At 43.0% G+C, this 15852-nt stretch overlaps 9 protein-coding genes across 9 annotated transcripts; 5 read left to right on the top strand and 4 right to left on the bottom strand.

Annotated features, from left to right (window-relative positions):
* Positions 1-253: 253 nt before the first annotated feature.
* Positions 254-2557, top strand: PAS_FragB_0013 (Leucine-rich repeat-containing protein; the record flags this gene model as incomplete). The annotated part of the gene is made up of 1 exon (XM_002490780.1): positions 254-2557. The coding sequence occupies one exon, from the start codon at positions 254-256 to the stop codon at positions 2555-2557; it is 2304 nt and encodes a 767-aa protein (XP_002490825.1).
* A 25-nt stretch (positions 2558-2582) lies between these two features.
* On the bottom strand, positions 2583-3561 carry PAS_FragB_0014 (Mitochondrial DNA replication protein; the record flags this gene model as incomplete). The annotated part of the gene is made up of 2 exons (XM_002490781.1): positions 2583-3432; positions 3482-3561. 2 exons carry the CDS (start codon positions 3559-3561, stop codon positions 2583-2585), a joined length of 930 nt encoding a protein of 309 aa, XP_002490826.1.
* A 431-nt stretch (positions 3562-3992) lies between these two features.
* Positions 3993-4478, bottom strand: PAS_FragB_0015 (Hypothetical protein; the record flags this gene model as incomplete). Its single annotated transcript, XM_002490782.1, has 1 exon — positions 3993-4478. One exon carries the CDS (start codon positions 4476-4478, stop codon positions 3993-3995), a length of 486 nt encoding a protein of 161 aa, XP_002490827.1.
* Positions 4479-6218: 1740 nt separating this feature from the next.
* On the bottom strand, positions 6219-6539 carry PAS_FragB_0018 (Hypothetical protein; the record flags this gene model as incomplete). Its single annotated transcript, XM_002490783.1, has 1 exon — positions 6219-6539. One exon carries the CDS (start codon positions 6537-6539, stop codon positions 6219-6221), a length of 321 nt encoding a protein of 106 aa, XP_002490828.1.
* A 219-nt stretch (positions 6540-6758) lies between these two features.
* Positions 6759-7982, top strand: PAS_FragB_0019 (tRNA-dihydrouridine synthase 1; the record flags this gene model as incomplete). Its single annotated transcript, XM_002490784.1, has 1 exon — positions 6759-7982. One exon carries the CDS (start codon positions 6759-6761, stop codon positions 7980-7982), a length of 1224 nt encoding a protein of 407 aa, XP_002490829.1.
* Positions 7983-8234: 252 nt separating this feature from the next.
* Positions 8235-10517, top strand: PAS_FragB_0020 (Vacuolar protein sorting-associated protein 70; the record flags this gene model as incomplete). Its single annotated transcript, XM_002490785.1, has 1 exon — positions 8235-10517. One exon carries the CDS (start codon positions 8235-8237, stop codon positions 10515-10517), a length of 2283 nt encoding a protein of 760 aa, XP_002490830.1.
* Positions 10518-11347: 830 nt separating this feature from the next.
* On the top strand, positions 11348-12637 carry PAS_FragB_0073 (uncharacterized protein; the record flags this gene model as incomplete). The annotated part of the gene is made up of 1 exon (XM_002490786.1): positions 11348-12637. One exon carries the CDS (start codon positions 11348-11350, stop codon positions 12635-12637), a length of 1290 nt encoding a protein of 429 aa, XP_002490831.1.
* Positions 12638-12674: 37 nt separating this feature from the next.
* On the bottom strand, positions 12675-13493 carry PAS_FragB_0022 (Delta(3,5)-Delta(2,4)-dienoyl-CoA isomerase, mitochondrial; the record flags this gene model as incomplete). The annotated part of the gene is made up of 1 exon (XM_002490787.1): positions 12675-13493. The coding sequence occupies one exon, from the start codon at positions 13491-13493 to the stop codon at positions 12675-12677; it is 819 nt and encodes a 272-aa protein (XP_002490832.1).
* Positions 13494-14289: 796 nt separating this feature from the next.
* Positions 14290-15810, top strand: PAS_FragB_0023 (Vitamin H transporter 1; the record flags this gene model as incomplete). The annotated part of the gene is made up of 1 exon (XM_002490788.1): positions 14290-15810. One exon carries the CDS (start codon positions 14290-14292, stop codon positions 15808-15810), a length of 1521 nt encoding a protein of 506 aa, XP_002490833.1.
* Between the last annotated feature and the right edge of the window lie 42 nt (positions 15811-15852).

Raw genomic sequence — 15852 nt, forward strand, 5'->3', positions numbered from 1 at the left:
TTTCCCTATTTACCAGATATACCTGAATTATGTTTACTCTAAACCAAATCTTCGTAAGATCTCATTGAAATGTCAACCCTCATCGATCTCCACTTTTGTAGTGTAAGTTCTAATTTCACGAATCCCAATTATCGCCAAATCGATTACTATATCCTGATCCTGATCCAGACAGCCCTACAGCCATCACCGTATCCTTCCTCCAATCAAAGACCAATCCACTATTAGTTTCGTTCAAAGAGAAAGACGTTTATTTATGGTTGCAGATGATGAGAATGCTGGCCCAAGAGCCACTACGGATCCTCAAACAAGTGGCGAGTTGTCAAGGTCCAGAGCAGTAACCCTCATATCTGAAGAATTCAAGCGGAGTATCAACGATGATAATGGAATGAAACTGGCAAACTGCAACTTGCACTCTTTTCCTACAGAGGCTATTGAAATGATCAAGGATAGAACTACTCGGTTGTCTTTGCAGGATAATGTACTAAGCTTTCTTCCATTGTATTTCAACCGTTTGTCCCAGCTAACTTGCCTTGATCTGCATGGAAATAGCTTTCAAGAGTTTCCCTTGGTGTTGTGTCTACTGCAGAAACTGGAGGTTTTGGATATCAGCTCAAATCAAATCAGAACACTTCCCAAGAATGTTAGTAATTTGACATCCCTAAAAGTTCTCTCTTTACAGGATAATGCCCTGGAGACCCTCCCTAGTAGCGTCAGCAAGATGGTCAATTTAAAAGTGCTTGAGTTGTCAGGAAATCCTATGAAGTTTCCAACTCTAGAGAATATTCAAATATGGCAGCAACAAACGAACAGAGATTGGCTTGATAGCTTGAGGTCGTTTCTGAGTGGTCATGGAGAAGAAAAGGAAGACTCTAATGATTCAGATGATGGGCTACTCATACGCAGTAGGAGCAACAGTGAAAATCATATATCAACGCGGGCTGCTAAGAGAATGGGTTTTGTCATCAAGAAACCCGTTAATAGTGAATCAGCCCCTTTGCAAACGGCAAAACCTGTTGAACAGGACACACAGAATAATAACACAACTACAACTACCACTATCACCAATAATACGGCCAGCACATCTGCTCTGCCTTCCGTTCCACCACCTCCTCCTCCCTTATCCATTAATACGACAAGCTCTGTGAGCAATGCTCAGTCTATAACTACTCCTACGATTCCCACAGCTATTAACCCAACTATTGCAGCAAGATTATCCCCCAAGGATTTTTCGGGCAGTAAAAAGTCCAATGTCACTCCAAGAAACAGATCTCACACCTTTGGCACCTCTGAAGGAAATGGAACTATTTTCAATCATGAGAAGAAGTCAAGTGCATATTTTAAGCGCCTTTCAACCCTTCCTGAGGGTAAGGGCTCTTCCCTAACTCAATCAAAGTTATTTGAAATATCTAACAAGATCGTGTTCTCCCTAACCGAAGCTCATAATGTGGTTCAAAGATTTTGTGACTATTGCGAAGATGCCAAACTATCCTCAAGAATGGAATGGTATTTGAATAGTTCAGATGAACATTTTGGTGGCCTCGTAGGCTACCTTGAACTATTGCAGCAGGTCCCATCTCCAACTCCAACGAGCCTAACTGACAATGTCATCTCATCCGTTTCCCACTGTTTAAGTTCATTCAAACAAATCGTTGTATTTTTGAGATCAAGGCTGGATTCGTTTACGGACAAGGCAAACGTATTGGTCTTACGCCAGGCTTGCTTGAGGCTTTTCGGTTCTTGTGCTGAGTTAGTGAATTGTTATCAGATTCTCAATCCAAGTTTCAAAGCTATACCTCCAAAGCAGCCAGCCCGAACTAAGCCTCTCCGCATTGATACTACTGCTACAGCAGGTGAAGATTTGCCACAAACAGATGTCAAGGACCTGAAAGAGCAAGATGAACTCCTCTTTGAGTACATTGGCAACGCTACTTCAGCGGCTCAAGTTGTTTTCAGTCAACTAAATGCTGCCATCTCGAAGAGTGCAATAGCCTCTGCCCAAGGAGAGGAGTCTGGGTCTGTAAGTAATGTAGTTGCCCTCAAGGTGAAGGATCTGACGAGTACATGCGTTTCAGCCATGGATGTCACCAGGAGACTACATTCCCGATTGGCAACCATTCGTCAAGAAGAGTCCCTAGTGGAGGTGCGCAAGTTTTGGGACGATACCAATTACTTTTTAAAGGTTATTATCAATATTTTGGCCTCTACTAAGAGTGCCATGGCGGACCTTCCAATGTTAAATGATGTGAGATCTTCAATGGCTACTTTAACGAAAGCAACGAAGGACGTTACTATCCGGCTAGAAGAAAGTTCGTTTAGACATTTGATCCGAGCAAATGAGTTACCTGCCTTGTCCACCACTACGCAGTTTAACAGTAACCCTCCGCTGTTATCATCAATTCCGTCTACAACTGTGTTTTCTGGAGTGCATGATGGTACACTTTCCGTTAGCACGCCATTGACAGCGACTTTAGTTCCAGGAAAGGCAACACATCCCACAAAATCATCAGGTAATCTATTTGAGGAAACATTGAGAATGGATAGTGAGAAGAAAAGTTGATCCTATTTCGCTATTGTACTTAATTCTAATGACCTTTGGCTTGAGGGATGTCACCTGTCAATTTACCAACAAATTCACGAGCAATGTCACCTAGACCGACCATACAGACGGTTTGCCAGACACCCAAAGCGATTCTAGGGGTGACACCACGGTACAACCCTTTAATACCGTTCTGTTCATAAATGTATTTAAAAGTTTTACCAACAGTCAAGTTCTTTGGACGCGATGGGTCATTAGTCTTGGACTGCATTTCGACACGAATAACCTCAATAGGTTGGTTCCATGCAGAAAGACCTCCACCGATCATAGAGGAGCCAATCTTTTCCACCACAGAAAGACTGTCGTGTTCACCCTTTCCAGAAATCTTCTTAATGGCTTGCTCAGCAAGACGAGACAGACCGAAACGAGAACCCCAGTTGGTACATTGACGAATGGCAACAGCATTGACACCCTTGTTGATTCCACGAATACCTTCCTTGCGGTAGATATCCAAGAAAACTTGGAAAGCAGACTGTGGGGCTTGACCAGGAACAACTGCCTGTTTAGCTCTTGTGATCTCAACGGTCTTCATACATGTACAGAATCCCATTGTGAGATATGCTTGAGCCAAACCACCGAAAACACCACCAGTGATACCGGCAGTGAAGTTGCCAGCACCGAAGGTTCTTGCCCGATATTCGACTTCAGAGGACACGAAAAGCAGTACAGCACCCTTGGTGGATGCTTCGATCCAAGCCCATGGAATCAAACCCTGGTAGAAACCGAAGACACCACCACGAGACCAGACATGTTTGAAAGCCTGCAAAATGGAGAACTGACGGTTGGCAGCGATGGTTGTTTTGACAACTTCAAGAGGCTGACCTAAAGAGGTAACTCTGATCATGTTAGTATGAACTATGGTTGGCTGCGTGAGAGGTGACTTACTCGAACATGTTCAAACCAGCACCCAGCAAGATGTTTGAGAAGTTGACAGGTTTTTTCTTCAGCTCTGTGTTGGCAGACATTTTCTCAGTTTTTCAAGTGGGAGGAATGGGTTAGTCAAAGATGAAATGATAGTGGTTCCTTTTTTTTTCCACGACGGAGATAGTGAATATTTGGGTGCGGCGGATAGGAGGAAAGCCGGGGAGGACGCGCGCGCGCCCAAGATTTTTTTCTGAGTCAGAGGGAGAGTTTTGAAACGCGCAAAACGCTTAACTCGGCGGGATCAGCGAAATAGCCAAGGGCCGCGCGGTGCGAGATAAATATTGGGCTGGGGAGGCTAATACACCATCTAAGGGGGGAAAAATTCCACCTTGTAATTATCATGCTTTCTCTATTATCACTATAAATTGTATTCCTATACCTAACCATAACCGTAAAAACCTATCCTATCAAATCCCTGAACCGAAATGCAGCTACCATATTAAAAAGTAGATTAAATGCAAACTAAAACCCATTATTGAGCCCTCTGTAGCCATATCAGATAGTTCTGGTGAGCCGTAGAAAGGTCTGGGGTAAGAGATTGTGGCACATTCGTCTGCTGTTGTGTATGTTGCTGCTGGTTTTGTTTGGCGGTATCGTTGGGGCTGTTGGAGCTGTTCAGATCAAGTAGCAATGGCTCTTGTAAAGTGTAATCCTTGGTGTTCCGAGAGAACTGCGTCAACTCGTATAAGAAACCTCCCTTATCATCAACGGGGGTGAAAATCTCGTCTTCGAAAGATTGTAAAGGGGAATTGGGGCAGGAGTCGCTCAGTTCCGGCGTAGAGAACAAAGAGCTCTTTCTGAATTTGTCATGGCCCCCTGATTGGAGGTCCCACATGTCGCATAGATCGCAGGTGTGCTGGGTGGAGGAGTCCTGCTCTCGGCACTCCTTGGAGCAGTAGATGCACCCAGGCTGGCAAGGGTTGCCGTCTATCACACAAAAGTCATCTAGAGTAAACATTATCCAGTGAGTTCCAAAAGAATTTACCTTTTTTTTTCTTAAGGCTTGACACCGACGGGCTGTTGTCTATTTATATGACCAGGCCACATAACTTATGAATCATACTACAATACGCGATTATGGCACATACAATAGTCATTTTTTCGGAACTGTGGTGGTTGTTTAGTCACGTGGATGGCTACGACATGAGCATTTTTCGGGTGGAGCAGGTAGGTTACGAGAACAGCAGGGTTTGGGAGAAAAAAAGGTTGAGTATGAGGGGTGTCGTCCAGACCATTCTTCCAGTAGTTGCTACGTGTGGTCTACCAGACCTAGCTTACTGTGCTCAGGAAGTCTCTGGGTGAGCTCAATTGTACAAAACTCGGGCGCCTCACTCGGATAAGCCCCCGCCTCGCCTCACTGGTTTGCTTCTTTGTTTTTGTCTTCATCACCTATGTGGAATAGCAGATTTCACGTGACTTATCAGGTTGACGAGATGAGTATTCCGGTGGTGGAGCGTTCTGTGGTATCAGAGTTTGCAAAATTTTCAAACTTACGCGAATGATACGTCATCTGACTGATACCGTGGATCGTATTAGGTAATTTAGCTCCATTAAGGTCAACTGTGGGTTGCTGAGACAGACATTTCTGCCGTGGTAACGTTGACTGTGTTTATTATTAGTCTATCTAGCGTAATATGTGTGTTTTGATTTGGTTTCGTTTCACAATCTATTGTCATCATCCTCGTCATTACTGGCAACCACCATTTCTTGACAGGCCTGTCAGGTCGAGAAGCATTTTCTTTTCCTAAAGTTCTAGATTTCACTACAGCTGATGGGCTGACTCTCGCCGATCTTCCAGACCTCTCGTGCTTTCGTGGTCCCTCGTGGAGCCCTTCCATGGTACACGTTTACCACAAAAGTCCCTTCTAGTAGGCGAGAACCCCAGTAGAACCGTCTTCACCTCTCTTTCTTGCTATTGTACCCCGGTTTTACCGTCGCTCGAGTGGCAGTGCGGAGTGAGCTATCACCCCATTACTATCCTTATGAACCAGGGGCGTGGGCATTTCCAATGATTTTGGATTTGAGGTGGAGCGCAGACCATTTCCAAGTTTTGATGTAGTTTTTGAATTTCCAGTGATCTGAGTTTATAGGGTATAGGGTAATAGTTGTAGTGATCAATTCGAGTCAATCTTTTTGAACTGCAATGTTGTATCTCTTTTTTTTACACCCACTATATACCAAGAAACACAGTCACCATAAAAACACTTCCGATTACGATAAACTAATATCAATACTCAATATGGATAATTTCGATGAGTTGGACTGTGCAACTTTTGATTCCAATCTAGGCAACGTGGCCGAGTGGTTAAGGCGAAAGATTAGAAATCTTTTGGGCTCTGCCCGCGCAGGTTCGAGTCCTGCCGTTGTCGGTATTTTTTTTTGTTTTAATGTCTTTACTCTCACCTTCTTCATGTACAATCAGCACACCAGCACAGCAAACCCAACAGATATCAATCATTTCTACTATTTAATACTCTGCAAGAAAAACTTTTCAACGTGTCGTCACCCGTAGAGCTCAAAATTTACCCCAATAAGGCAACGTGGCCGAGTGGTTAAGGCGAAAGATTAGAAATCTTTTGGGCTCTGCCCGCGCAGGTTCGAGTCCTGCCGTTGTCGATATTTTTTTGCATCCACTTTCTGGAATAACTACTCCCCTATATTACATTCTAACTGTCCTACAGTACCTATATCGTTCTACTCAGCTCAGCATATAAACTAAGCATATGCTCAGAACAGCTATCAGTGAAAGAGATTCCACGTTATAAATCTCAAACCTTTCAGTTGGGTTAAACTGAGCAGGACCCAGTATGGAACCATCACGATTTCCAGTATTTCTCTCTCTTAACTTGTTCCAATAGAATGCTATCCATGAATATATCCTGGAATTCTGCACATCTGCCTCTCCACCCTGTTTTCTAAGCAGATATATAATAACCCATGAACCAATGACCAAGGGAAGCAACCTAGAAACAATGGTTGAAATTACACCTTGGTCGCTATTCTTGATACCTCGAGTCATATGCCAACTAGGGTCCGCTGTGCTAAGGCTTTAGCAAGTGTCAAGTGCAGTTTAACTAGCAAAGTTGAGATGTTGATATTCTGAAATAAAACTCCCTGCAGGTTGCATTTTGGATCGAGGAAAAATCAGAAAAAAAAATTATTCTGGGTACTATCGTCCTGCTAATCTCCACTTGAGTTACCATTTTCCAAAGTGAATACCGTCAAAAGTCTGTTCAAGATGACAGTTCTCTCAAAGCTGAGTGGAAGGGCGCTTTACGAAGCTATTGGGAAGCCCAAGACGATTGTTGCTCCCATGGTTGACCAGTCTGAACTTGCCTGGAGAATTTTAAGTAGAAGATATGGAGCTGATCTCTGTTATACTCCAATGTTCCATGCAAAGCTCTTCGCCACCCAGGAAAAATACAGAAAAGACATGATGTCAGAGCTAGACGGAGATGAAAAGGTTGACCGCCCATTAATTGTTCAGTTCTGTGCCAATGATCCAGAGTATCTGCTGCAGGCAGCTAGGCTTGTCGCCGATAAATGTGATGCTGTAGACCTCAATCTGGGCTGTCCACAGGGAATCGCCAAGAAGGGAAACTACGGCTCGTTTCTAATGGACGACTGGAAACTAGTCCATAGACTCATAAAACATCTTCACGAGAATTTGTCAATTCCAGTTACTGCCAAGATTCGTGTTTATGATGATAAGGAAAAATCTCTGGAATACGCCAAAATGGTATTAGATGCAGGAGCTCAGTTTTTAACGATACATGGTAGAACAAGAGAAATGAAAGGCCAACAGACCGGCTTGGCAAACTGGGAAACGCTAAAGTACATCCGAGATAACTTGCCAGACGACACTGTCTTCTTCGCCAATGGTAATATCTTATACAGTGACGATCTGGGTAGATGTTTGGAGAAAGTGAATGCTGATGCAGTAATGTCAGCGGAAGGCAATCTGTTCAACCCTGGAGTGTTTTGGACTGCCACTGAAGATAAAGAGAAACAGTTCCCTAGGTTGGACAGGATTGTCCGTGAATATTTTGAGGTCCTGAAAACCACTCCAGGATATGCATCAAGGAAGGCCCTTAAATCGCATCTTTTCAGATTGTTAAGAACCTTTCTTCCCATCCACACAGATGTCAGAGCAGAAATTGCTGCTATTCATAAAGGGACTACACTCGATGAAATAGAGGAGAAAGTAGTCCGAAAAATTGAATCAATAGTAGAGTCAATCTTCGGACAGGAAGACATCGAGGAGCTCGATTCGATAAAGGATGGACCTATAGAGTTTTGGGGAGGATCTTACAAGGAAGTGCCGTATTGGCGATGCCAACCTTATTTCCGCCCAGTTGACGGCATATCCGGAAAGGAAGTGGTAAAGAAATTGAGCGAAAAAAAGCGACCTCAAGCGGAAACTCCAAGTGAAGAAGTCCTAAAAAAGAGAAAGCAAGAGTAGTCTCAATCTGGTTCAACATTGCCAGCCGTCATTGTATCTATAGACAGTTCAGTCATCCCATGTATTTTTATATTAGCACATCCCATCATCCTCTTTGAGATATCGTTTACGGGAGCGCGGTGTTGCGCGCCATCTTATCGTTTATCTCTTATAAAAACCCCATCCTTCTGGGCTCTTCCGCTTCTGTTATTTACCTAAACTATTACGCATTATTGTTCTTATGCTTCAACGTCTGATACTTTCCACCATAATATGTCAAGTGACAGTAACTCAGAATCAGATTGTTTAACCTTGGATAATCCAAATCCTTCATATGGTTCCGTACTTCGTCGCCTTAGTAATGCTAGTACGAAGAGTGTTTGGTCTAAAATAGAACGGGGAAGGAGGCTGCAACAGAGGATGCGATTCTGGCACTATTGTCTCTTTGGAGCATTTGTAATAATTGTTTTCAACCTGATTTTTTTGCCCCGGACCTCGCTAAGTAGGGACCTGAGACGATTGCATGGTGATGGACTAACCGACTCAGATCTGAAGAGGATATACCTAAACGAACTAGCAAGTCCAGACTCTTTGGAATGGTTATACGAGGAGGATCTAACGCGCAACATGAGGGAGAAATTTGAAGAGTATGGGCTGAAAACATCACTAAGTGAATACTATGTTACTTTAAATGAGCCAAAAAAAGTATCCGTTAGTTTGATTCTCGATCAAAATGTCGTATACACACCCGAGCTTGAAGGTGATGAGGGTAGGGTTGCATTCCATGCCTTTTCTGCCAATGGAACGGCTACCGGTCCCTTGGTATTTGCAAACCATGGTACTTTTGAAGACTTTGAAACTTTGAGAGGCGAGCTAGAGGAAGCCCTAAAAGGATCGGTAGTCTTGATTAAATACTCTGACCTTATCCTTCCCTCGTTGCAAGTGGAAATTGCTGAAAAGTTTGGTGTTGCTGGGGTGTTACTTTTTAACGACCCTGCTGATGATCACATTGACGGAAAACCATTTCCCAGTGGCCCCGCTAGGAATCCACAATCTACACAAAGAGATACTGTAAATAATATTGCTAATTCACCAGGCGACCCAGCAACTCCAGGATGGGCTAGTAAGAAACATTCTAGAAAATTAGGCAATCAACAAATACCTTCAGTTCCTTCCATCCCCATAAGTTTTGAAGCAGCAAAGCCCATGCTGGATACTTTGAATGGTAAGAAAATCACAAAGTTTCCATATCCGTTGAACTCCACTAAGCACACCGTAGTGCTAGAAAACATTCAAGAATACAAACCTAAGATCATCACGAATGTTGTTGGTACAATTCCAGGTATCCTTGGAACAGAAGAGATTATAGTTGGATCTCATAGAGACTCGTGGACTAAATTTGGAGAGGGCGATCCTATCAGTGGCACAAAGACCATGCTTTCGATGATCCAGGGATTCAGTAAGTTGCTGGATCTTGGATATAAGCCACTGCGGAATATAAAGTTTGTATCCTGGGATGCGTCCAAGTATGGCCTAATTGGATCTACTGAATACGCAGAAGATCATCAGAGGTACATCAGGAAAAACACATTATGTTATTTCAACCTAGATACTGCCATAAGTGGGTCAACCTTTTATGTTGGTAGCCACCCAATGTTAAAGAATTTAGTGATCGACGCTTCGAGAACAGTTTTATCCCCCAGTTCAATTAAAGAAGAAGACTATTTGTATGACTATTGGTTAAAACAGGATAACCTTACCGTGGAAACGTTGGGCTCGGGTGGTGATTTTAGTGTTTTTCAGAACCATTTGGGAGTTCCTTCAGTCCAAATTGGATTCGTCAATGGGCCCGGGGATGCGGTCTTCCATAAACATTCATCCTTTGACAATAAAGTGTGGATGGAAAAATACGGTGATCCTGAAGGAAAAAAGCTTGATACCATTTCAAAATTCATTGGAATGCTAACGTTGATGTTAAGTGAAAGCGAGGTGGCACACTTTAATGTTGACACTTACAGTACCCTCACTACAGACCTTTACAATAACTTAATCAACTGCAAAACAATTAATAAGTGGAAAAATTACTACATTTTAGAGCAAGAGCACCCTGTTTGCAAAAAGGTATGGAAACAACTGAATTCGGGGCAGGTTTCAGGAATCAAGTTTGTTCATTTATTGGATTTGGTCAAGTCCAATTTCTTGAAATGGAATTCTGCATCTCTCATCTTTCACAAATATATGAAAGATCTTCAGGAAGAAATCGTTGAGGACTATCCATGGTTCAAGTATTACAAAAAAATCAAAATTGCCGTTCAAATAAAACTGGCAAATTTAAAATTGGTTAGTTTAGATAACCACATGTTAATAGACGAGGGGCTACCAAAAAGGCCTTGGATGAAGCATACCATCCTAGGTTCAGATAGACTCACTGGCCAAGCCATTCTTTTTCCTGGCCTCAGTGAAGCAATAGATGAGGTCAATTATGAAGAGACCGTCAAATGGCTCATGATCTTATCCGATAAGCTGGAGTCCATCACTAGTGCTCTCTCTCGCTAATCACTAATGGTGTAAGGGTGAGATCCTGGACCCAATTAATAGGCATCGCAAATCATAAAAAGTTACCCATCAATATTTCACACCACTGCCCAAATGTTCAGATCTATCCGTGCTAACACTCGTCAGTTTTCCTCCATCTCCAGTGCTTTTGGTAAAAAGGTTTACTTCGACACTGCAATTGAAGGAGCCCAGCAGCCACGTATTGTATTCAACTTGTTTGATGAGGTTGTCCCGAAGACCGCTGAAAACTTCCGTGCTCTTTGTACCGGTGAGAAGGGATTTGGATACAAGAACTCTATTTTTCATAGAGTGATTCCGAGCTTCATGCTTCAAGGTGGTGATATCACCCATTTCAACGGAATGGGTGGAAAGTCTATCTACGGCGAGCGTTTTGCTGACGAAAACTTCGACAAGAAGCATGACAAACCATTCTTGCTGTCTATGGCAAATGCTGGACCAAACACTAACGGTTCTCAGTTTTTCATCACCACAGTTCCATGCCCATGGTTAGATGGAGCCCATGTCGTTTTCGGAGAGGTTATTGAAGGTTCCGAGGCTGTAAAGGCTATTGAAGCTGTTGGCTCTAACAGTGGTAGACCAAGCAAGGAGGTCACTATTGTCGAGTCTGGCGAGCTAACCGAGTAATCTGTATAAAGTACTGTATACTGAATATTGATAGTTAACTGCCTAGATCTCCAAACCTTTGCCTCCATGCTTCTTTGCCGATTACATAAGCCAATTTCTTTTCTCATATTGTCGCGAGGTCCGATAAATGACGACTCTCAACATCAAAGTTTAGCTCTTCAAAACACCAGCACGCAACACTAAAAATGAGCATGGATGGAATAGGCAAGAAGCTGGGTAATTTGTCCCTGTATGAAGTCAAGGCATACGTCAGGAAAGCTCAGAATGCTGTCTTGAATCTCAGTGAGATGGAGGCCAAAGTCCGTGAGGCCACTAATAACGAGCCATGGGGCACCAGTGCCAGTTTGATGAATGAAATAGCCCAAGGTACCTACAATTATAGAGAACGCAGTGAAATCGCAAACATTATCTTCAGGAGATTTACTGAGAAGGGCGCCAACGAGTGGAGACAAATATACAAGGCTCTTCAGCTGATGGAGTATCTGATTAAGCATGGGTCGGAGCGATTCGTGGACGATGCCAGAGGTAATATTTCTTTGGTGACTATGCTTAGAAACTTCCAATACATTGATTCTCGTGGCGTTGATAGAGGTGTTAACGTACGTAACAGAGCCAAGAATCTTGCCAAACTACTCAAAGATGAAAGTGCCATTCGTACAGAGCGAAAGAAGGCTAGGGAGTCTGCAAAGAAGTTCGGTGCCGTTACAAACGTTCCTTCTTCCAAAAAATATGACAGTGGGTCTAGCGGTAGACACTCTGGTTCCTCTTTTTCAACTTCTGGTGGTTTAGGAAGATCACATGGAATTAGTATCAGCGCTGATGATGATTTGGATGAAAGTGACTTTGGTCGTCGTAGCGTTGATGCAGGGCATTCTGGTACCAGAGATCATGAAGACTTTGAAGAGTATGACATTGAAGACGGGAGCCATGGTCACATACAATCTCATACTTCAAGAACTGCACATGCACAACCCACTACTGCATCTACAAACTACAATGCCCAACCTGATTTACTAGGGGATGACAATGATATTTTAAAGAAGAGTGATGATGAAGACGAGTTTGACGATTTTCAAAGCTCTGCTGCTCAAACTCAACCTGCCCCCACCAGTAGCGCCCAATCCAGTAATTTGGCTGATCTGCTTGGTGGTCAATCTGGCCAACTGTTCTCTTCTACTTACACCACTACTCAAACATCTACACCTACCTACTCTACCTCGTCTGCAGTTCCGGGCTCTTTCCCATCTGCTCAAGTGAATGTGAGCAATGGAATTTCAAAGCCAAAAGCTGACGCATTTAGTTCTTTGTTGAGCAATGCAAGATCAAAGAAAATCAGTCAAAAACCGCAGCCAACAGCAACAAAATCCGCTGCTAATGACGATGATTCATTCGGGGCATTTACCTCTGAGGCTCCGAAGAAGCCATCAACTCCTCAGCAAGCAAACAATGGCGAGGTTGATTTGCTGTCGTTCTGAATTACTGTTATTTCATAAATAAGAAGGTGTTATAGTATTATAGTTTGGATTTGTTCTTGCCAAACATATTCGATAATAATTTGATAAAGGCCTCTGGTTTCAAGTTCCTAGAACTGTAAACGGCCACATTCTTTAAACCCTGATCTACGGTATTGCTGCCATCTAACATTTGTTGAAGCATCTGCTTGGTGCCTGAGATGCACCAAGTCTGATGTTGAGCAATCTCCCTAGCAATCTTAAAACATGTTTGCAACCCGTCCTGCTTAGAGGCTACAACCTCACTGACCAAACCTAGCTTTTCAGCAACTCGGTAGTCAAATTCTTGACCGGTTAGAGCCAACTGATTTACCAAAGATGAGTTTCCGGCAATATGTGGCAGTCTTTGCAGAGTGCCTATGTCGGCAGTAATTCCGACGCTGATCTCCTTAATGCCAAGTTTTGCATCCTTGGTGACCAAGCGAATTGCCACAGCAGACGCAATATCAATTGCCAATCCGTAGGCAATCCCGTGAATCAAACATATAACGGGCGTGTTAATCTCTGCTGGGGTTCCGATGCATTTTTGAAACTCGTTGACATGTTCAAGGAGTAACCTTTCTTGAGTCCGGCCGTCCTTGTGACTACCAATGTCGACAAACTCTTTGAAAGCGTCTCTTAGGTCCAATCCTGATGAAAAATTGGCTCCTTTACCCGAAAGGATTATCACTTTAACATCGTTTGATTGGTCAAGATGGAGTAATACCTCTCTGTATTCTCTCCAAGTCGGCTTGTTGAAAGCGTTAAAAACACGGGGTCTGTTGATCTCGACATGGGCAATAAAGTCTTCAGTCTTTACCTCAAAGTTCTCCCAAGTCATTGTACGTTGGTTATTGGTTGCTGAAAGAGGAGGAGTTTTCTGTTAAGATTCGGTTTCCATGTTGAATGTACTCCAATGTCATGTGAAAATCTGGGGAAGGGTTAGCGAGGACGATTTAGGTGATTTGAGGGCACACTAGTCGGGCCATACAGATATTGGCACCAACAGAGATATAGTCTTACTAATAACCGAGCTTAAAACATTAATGGCATAGTACTATAATGCAAGTAAAACTCAAGTATTCTGGCTATTTACGTAATATCTGGTTTTTCAGTTCGACAATTGTCGAAGGGTGGAGACACTTCCTAACTGAATAACGATAGTAAAGGAATTACCTGCGAGAAGTTTGCAATGAACCATCGATGATCAAGAAACACCGTCATGCAACATTTCCCAACCGAACCGGTTGCCAAATCGTTGAGTAAATGATAAGAAAATTTCTGTCCAATGAACTTAATTTCTCGTGAAAAAATATCAATAGTTAGTCATTTGAATCATCGTGAATTGCCTATTAGACAATAAAACAACTCATCCGATTTCCCAACAAATGACTCTCAGTCCTGGAAATCAGCTTCCCACCAATAATATACTGAGTACGTCACCTCAAACTTTGATTTTAGTACATTTATTTAGCAGATGACTTACAAAAAATTTCCTAATTAGGCCACCTCGATGATTCAATTATGCACCTCTCAGGACTGAAAAAAAAAAACCGATCTTCGATTGACAACTTCTGCGAATATTTAAAGCACCAAATTTGGAGACTTTTGCTCTTCACCACAAACCTTAATAATTCATGGCTGAAGAACCAAAGACAAGGCTTGAAACAAGTTCACAAGACTCAGACTCGAAGAACTTTGAGTATGATACCGAAGTTGTCGTGGCTGGTGATGATACCCCAACAACTAAGCAGCTGGATAAGGTTTATCGTCATTTAGATTATAGAATCATTCCTGCCCTGTGGTGTCTTTACTTTTTGACTTCATTTGGGTCTTCTGCGTACGGAAACACTTTGACGATGAACGCAGAAACTGGTCATTCCCTTATCCAGACCCTGAATTTGACTACCCATGACACTTCTACAGCCTCAGCATTGTATTACGTCGGTTACATTATTTTCGATGTCCCAATGAACCTGGCAATGACCAGAGTCTCTCCTCAGATGTGGCTGAGCCGTATTGTCATTACTGTTGGTCTGGTCTACACCTGTTATAGTGCTGCTACCAACAGTGGTGGCATCATTGCTCTGAGATTCATAAGTGGTACTTGTGGAGCAGGTACATGGCCCGGTCTCTCCTACTATGTCACGTTATGGTATCCTAATGATAGAAGCGCCAGAAGAATTGGTTACTACTTCACTGCTGCCCAGATGTCCGCTGCCGCTGCTGGTTTGGTAGCTGCTGGTTTTCAAAAGATCAATATGAACGGAGGAAGAGAGGGATGGAAATGGATGTACATTACGTACGGATGCATTACAATGGCTGTTGGTATTTCCCTGATTTGGTGGCTACCTGATAGGCCCACCAACATCGACAAAGAAGCTCCAGACAACTGGCATTCCCGTTTCTTTACATCCCCCAAACCACTCACAGAGCAAGAACGAAGCATGCATAGGAAAGACCTTTCTGCAAAATACACCAAGATCGATTGGGGCTTGAAAGATGTTGTAAGAATCTTCTGCGATTTCAGAATCTGGCCCTTGGTCATGATGTATTTTGGAGTCGTCGGTGCTGGTTTTGGATTGGCCGTTTTTGGAACCACTATCATCAGAGCTAATAATCCAGGACTGTCGTCTATTAATGTATCTCTGTTGTACGCACCTATTTGGTTATTCGATCTTGCCGGTATTCTCCTCATCACTCCAATTGCTGACCGTTTTAAGAAGTATCGTCCCGTTTTCTTCTCTTGCTCATGTGTTATTATTATTGTTGGACTCATGGTGATGACCTATGCTGATGACAGTTGGAGCCGGTACGGTGGTCTTTTAATCTGTGGATTTGGTCTTGGACCCACAGTTCCAATTACCATGGCATGGACTGCAGAGATTTTTGGAAGAAGACACGGAGACGTTGGATGTGCCGTCAGTGCTGCGCTAGTTTCTGGTCTAGGAAACTTAGGTTCTGTCGTCTGTACTTACGCCCTGTATTCTGGATGGCCCGAAGACAGGGCTAGACTGTACAAGTACAGTAACATGATGCTAGTTCTGATTGTGGGCGTAAGTATTGTTTCAAGTTTCGCATGTGTTTTGCTACAATACTTCTTAGGAGATTATTCTGAACCGAAGGAAGTGACATTGAATGAAGAGGACACGAAATAATGTTTTACGTTATTTAGAGTAATTAAACAAAGGTTCTATAAT

The sequence above is a fragment of the Komagataella phaffii genome, chromosome 1 (genome assembly GCF_000027005.1).
Source record: "Komagataella phaffii GS115 chromosome 1, complete sequence".
NCBI lineage: Eukaryota > Fungi > Ascomycota > Pichiomycetes > Pichiales > Pichiaceae > Komagataella > Komagataella phaffii.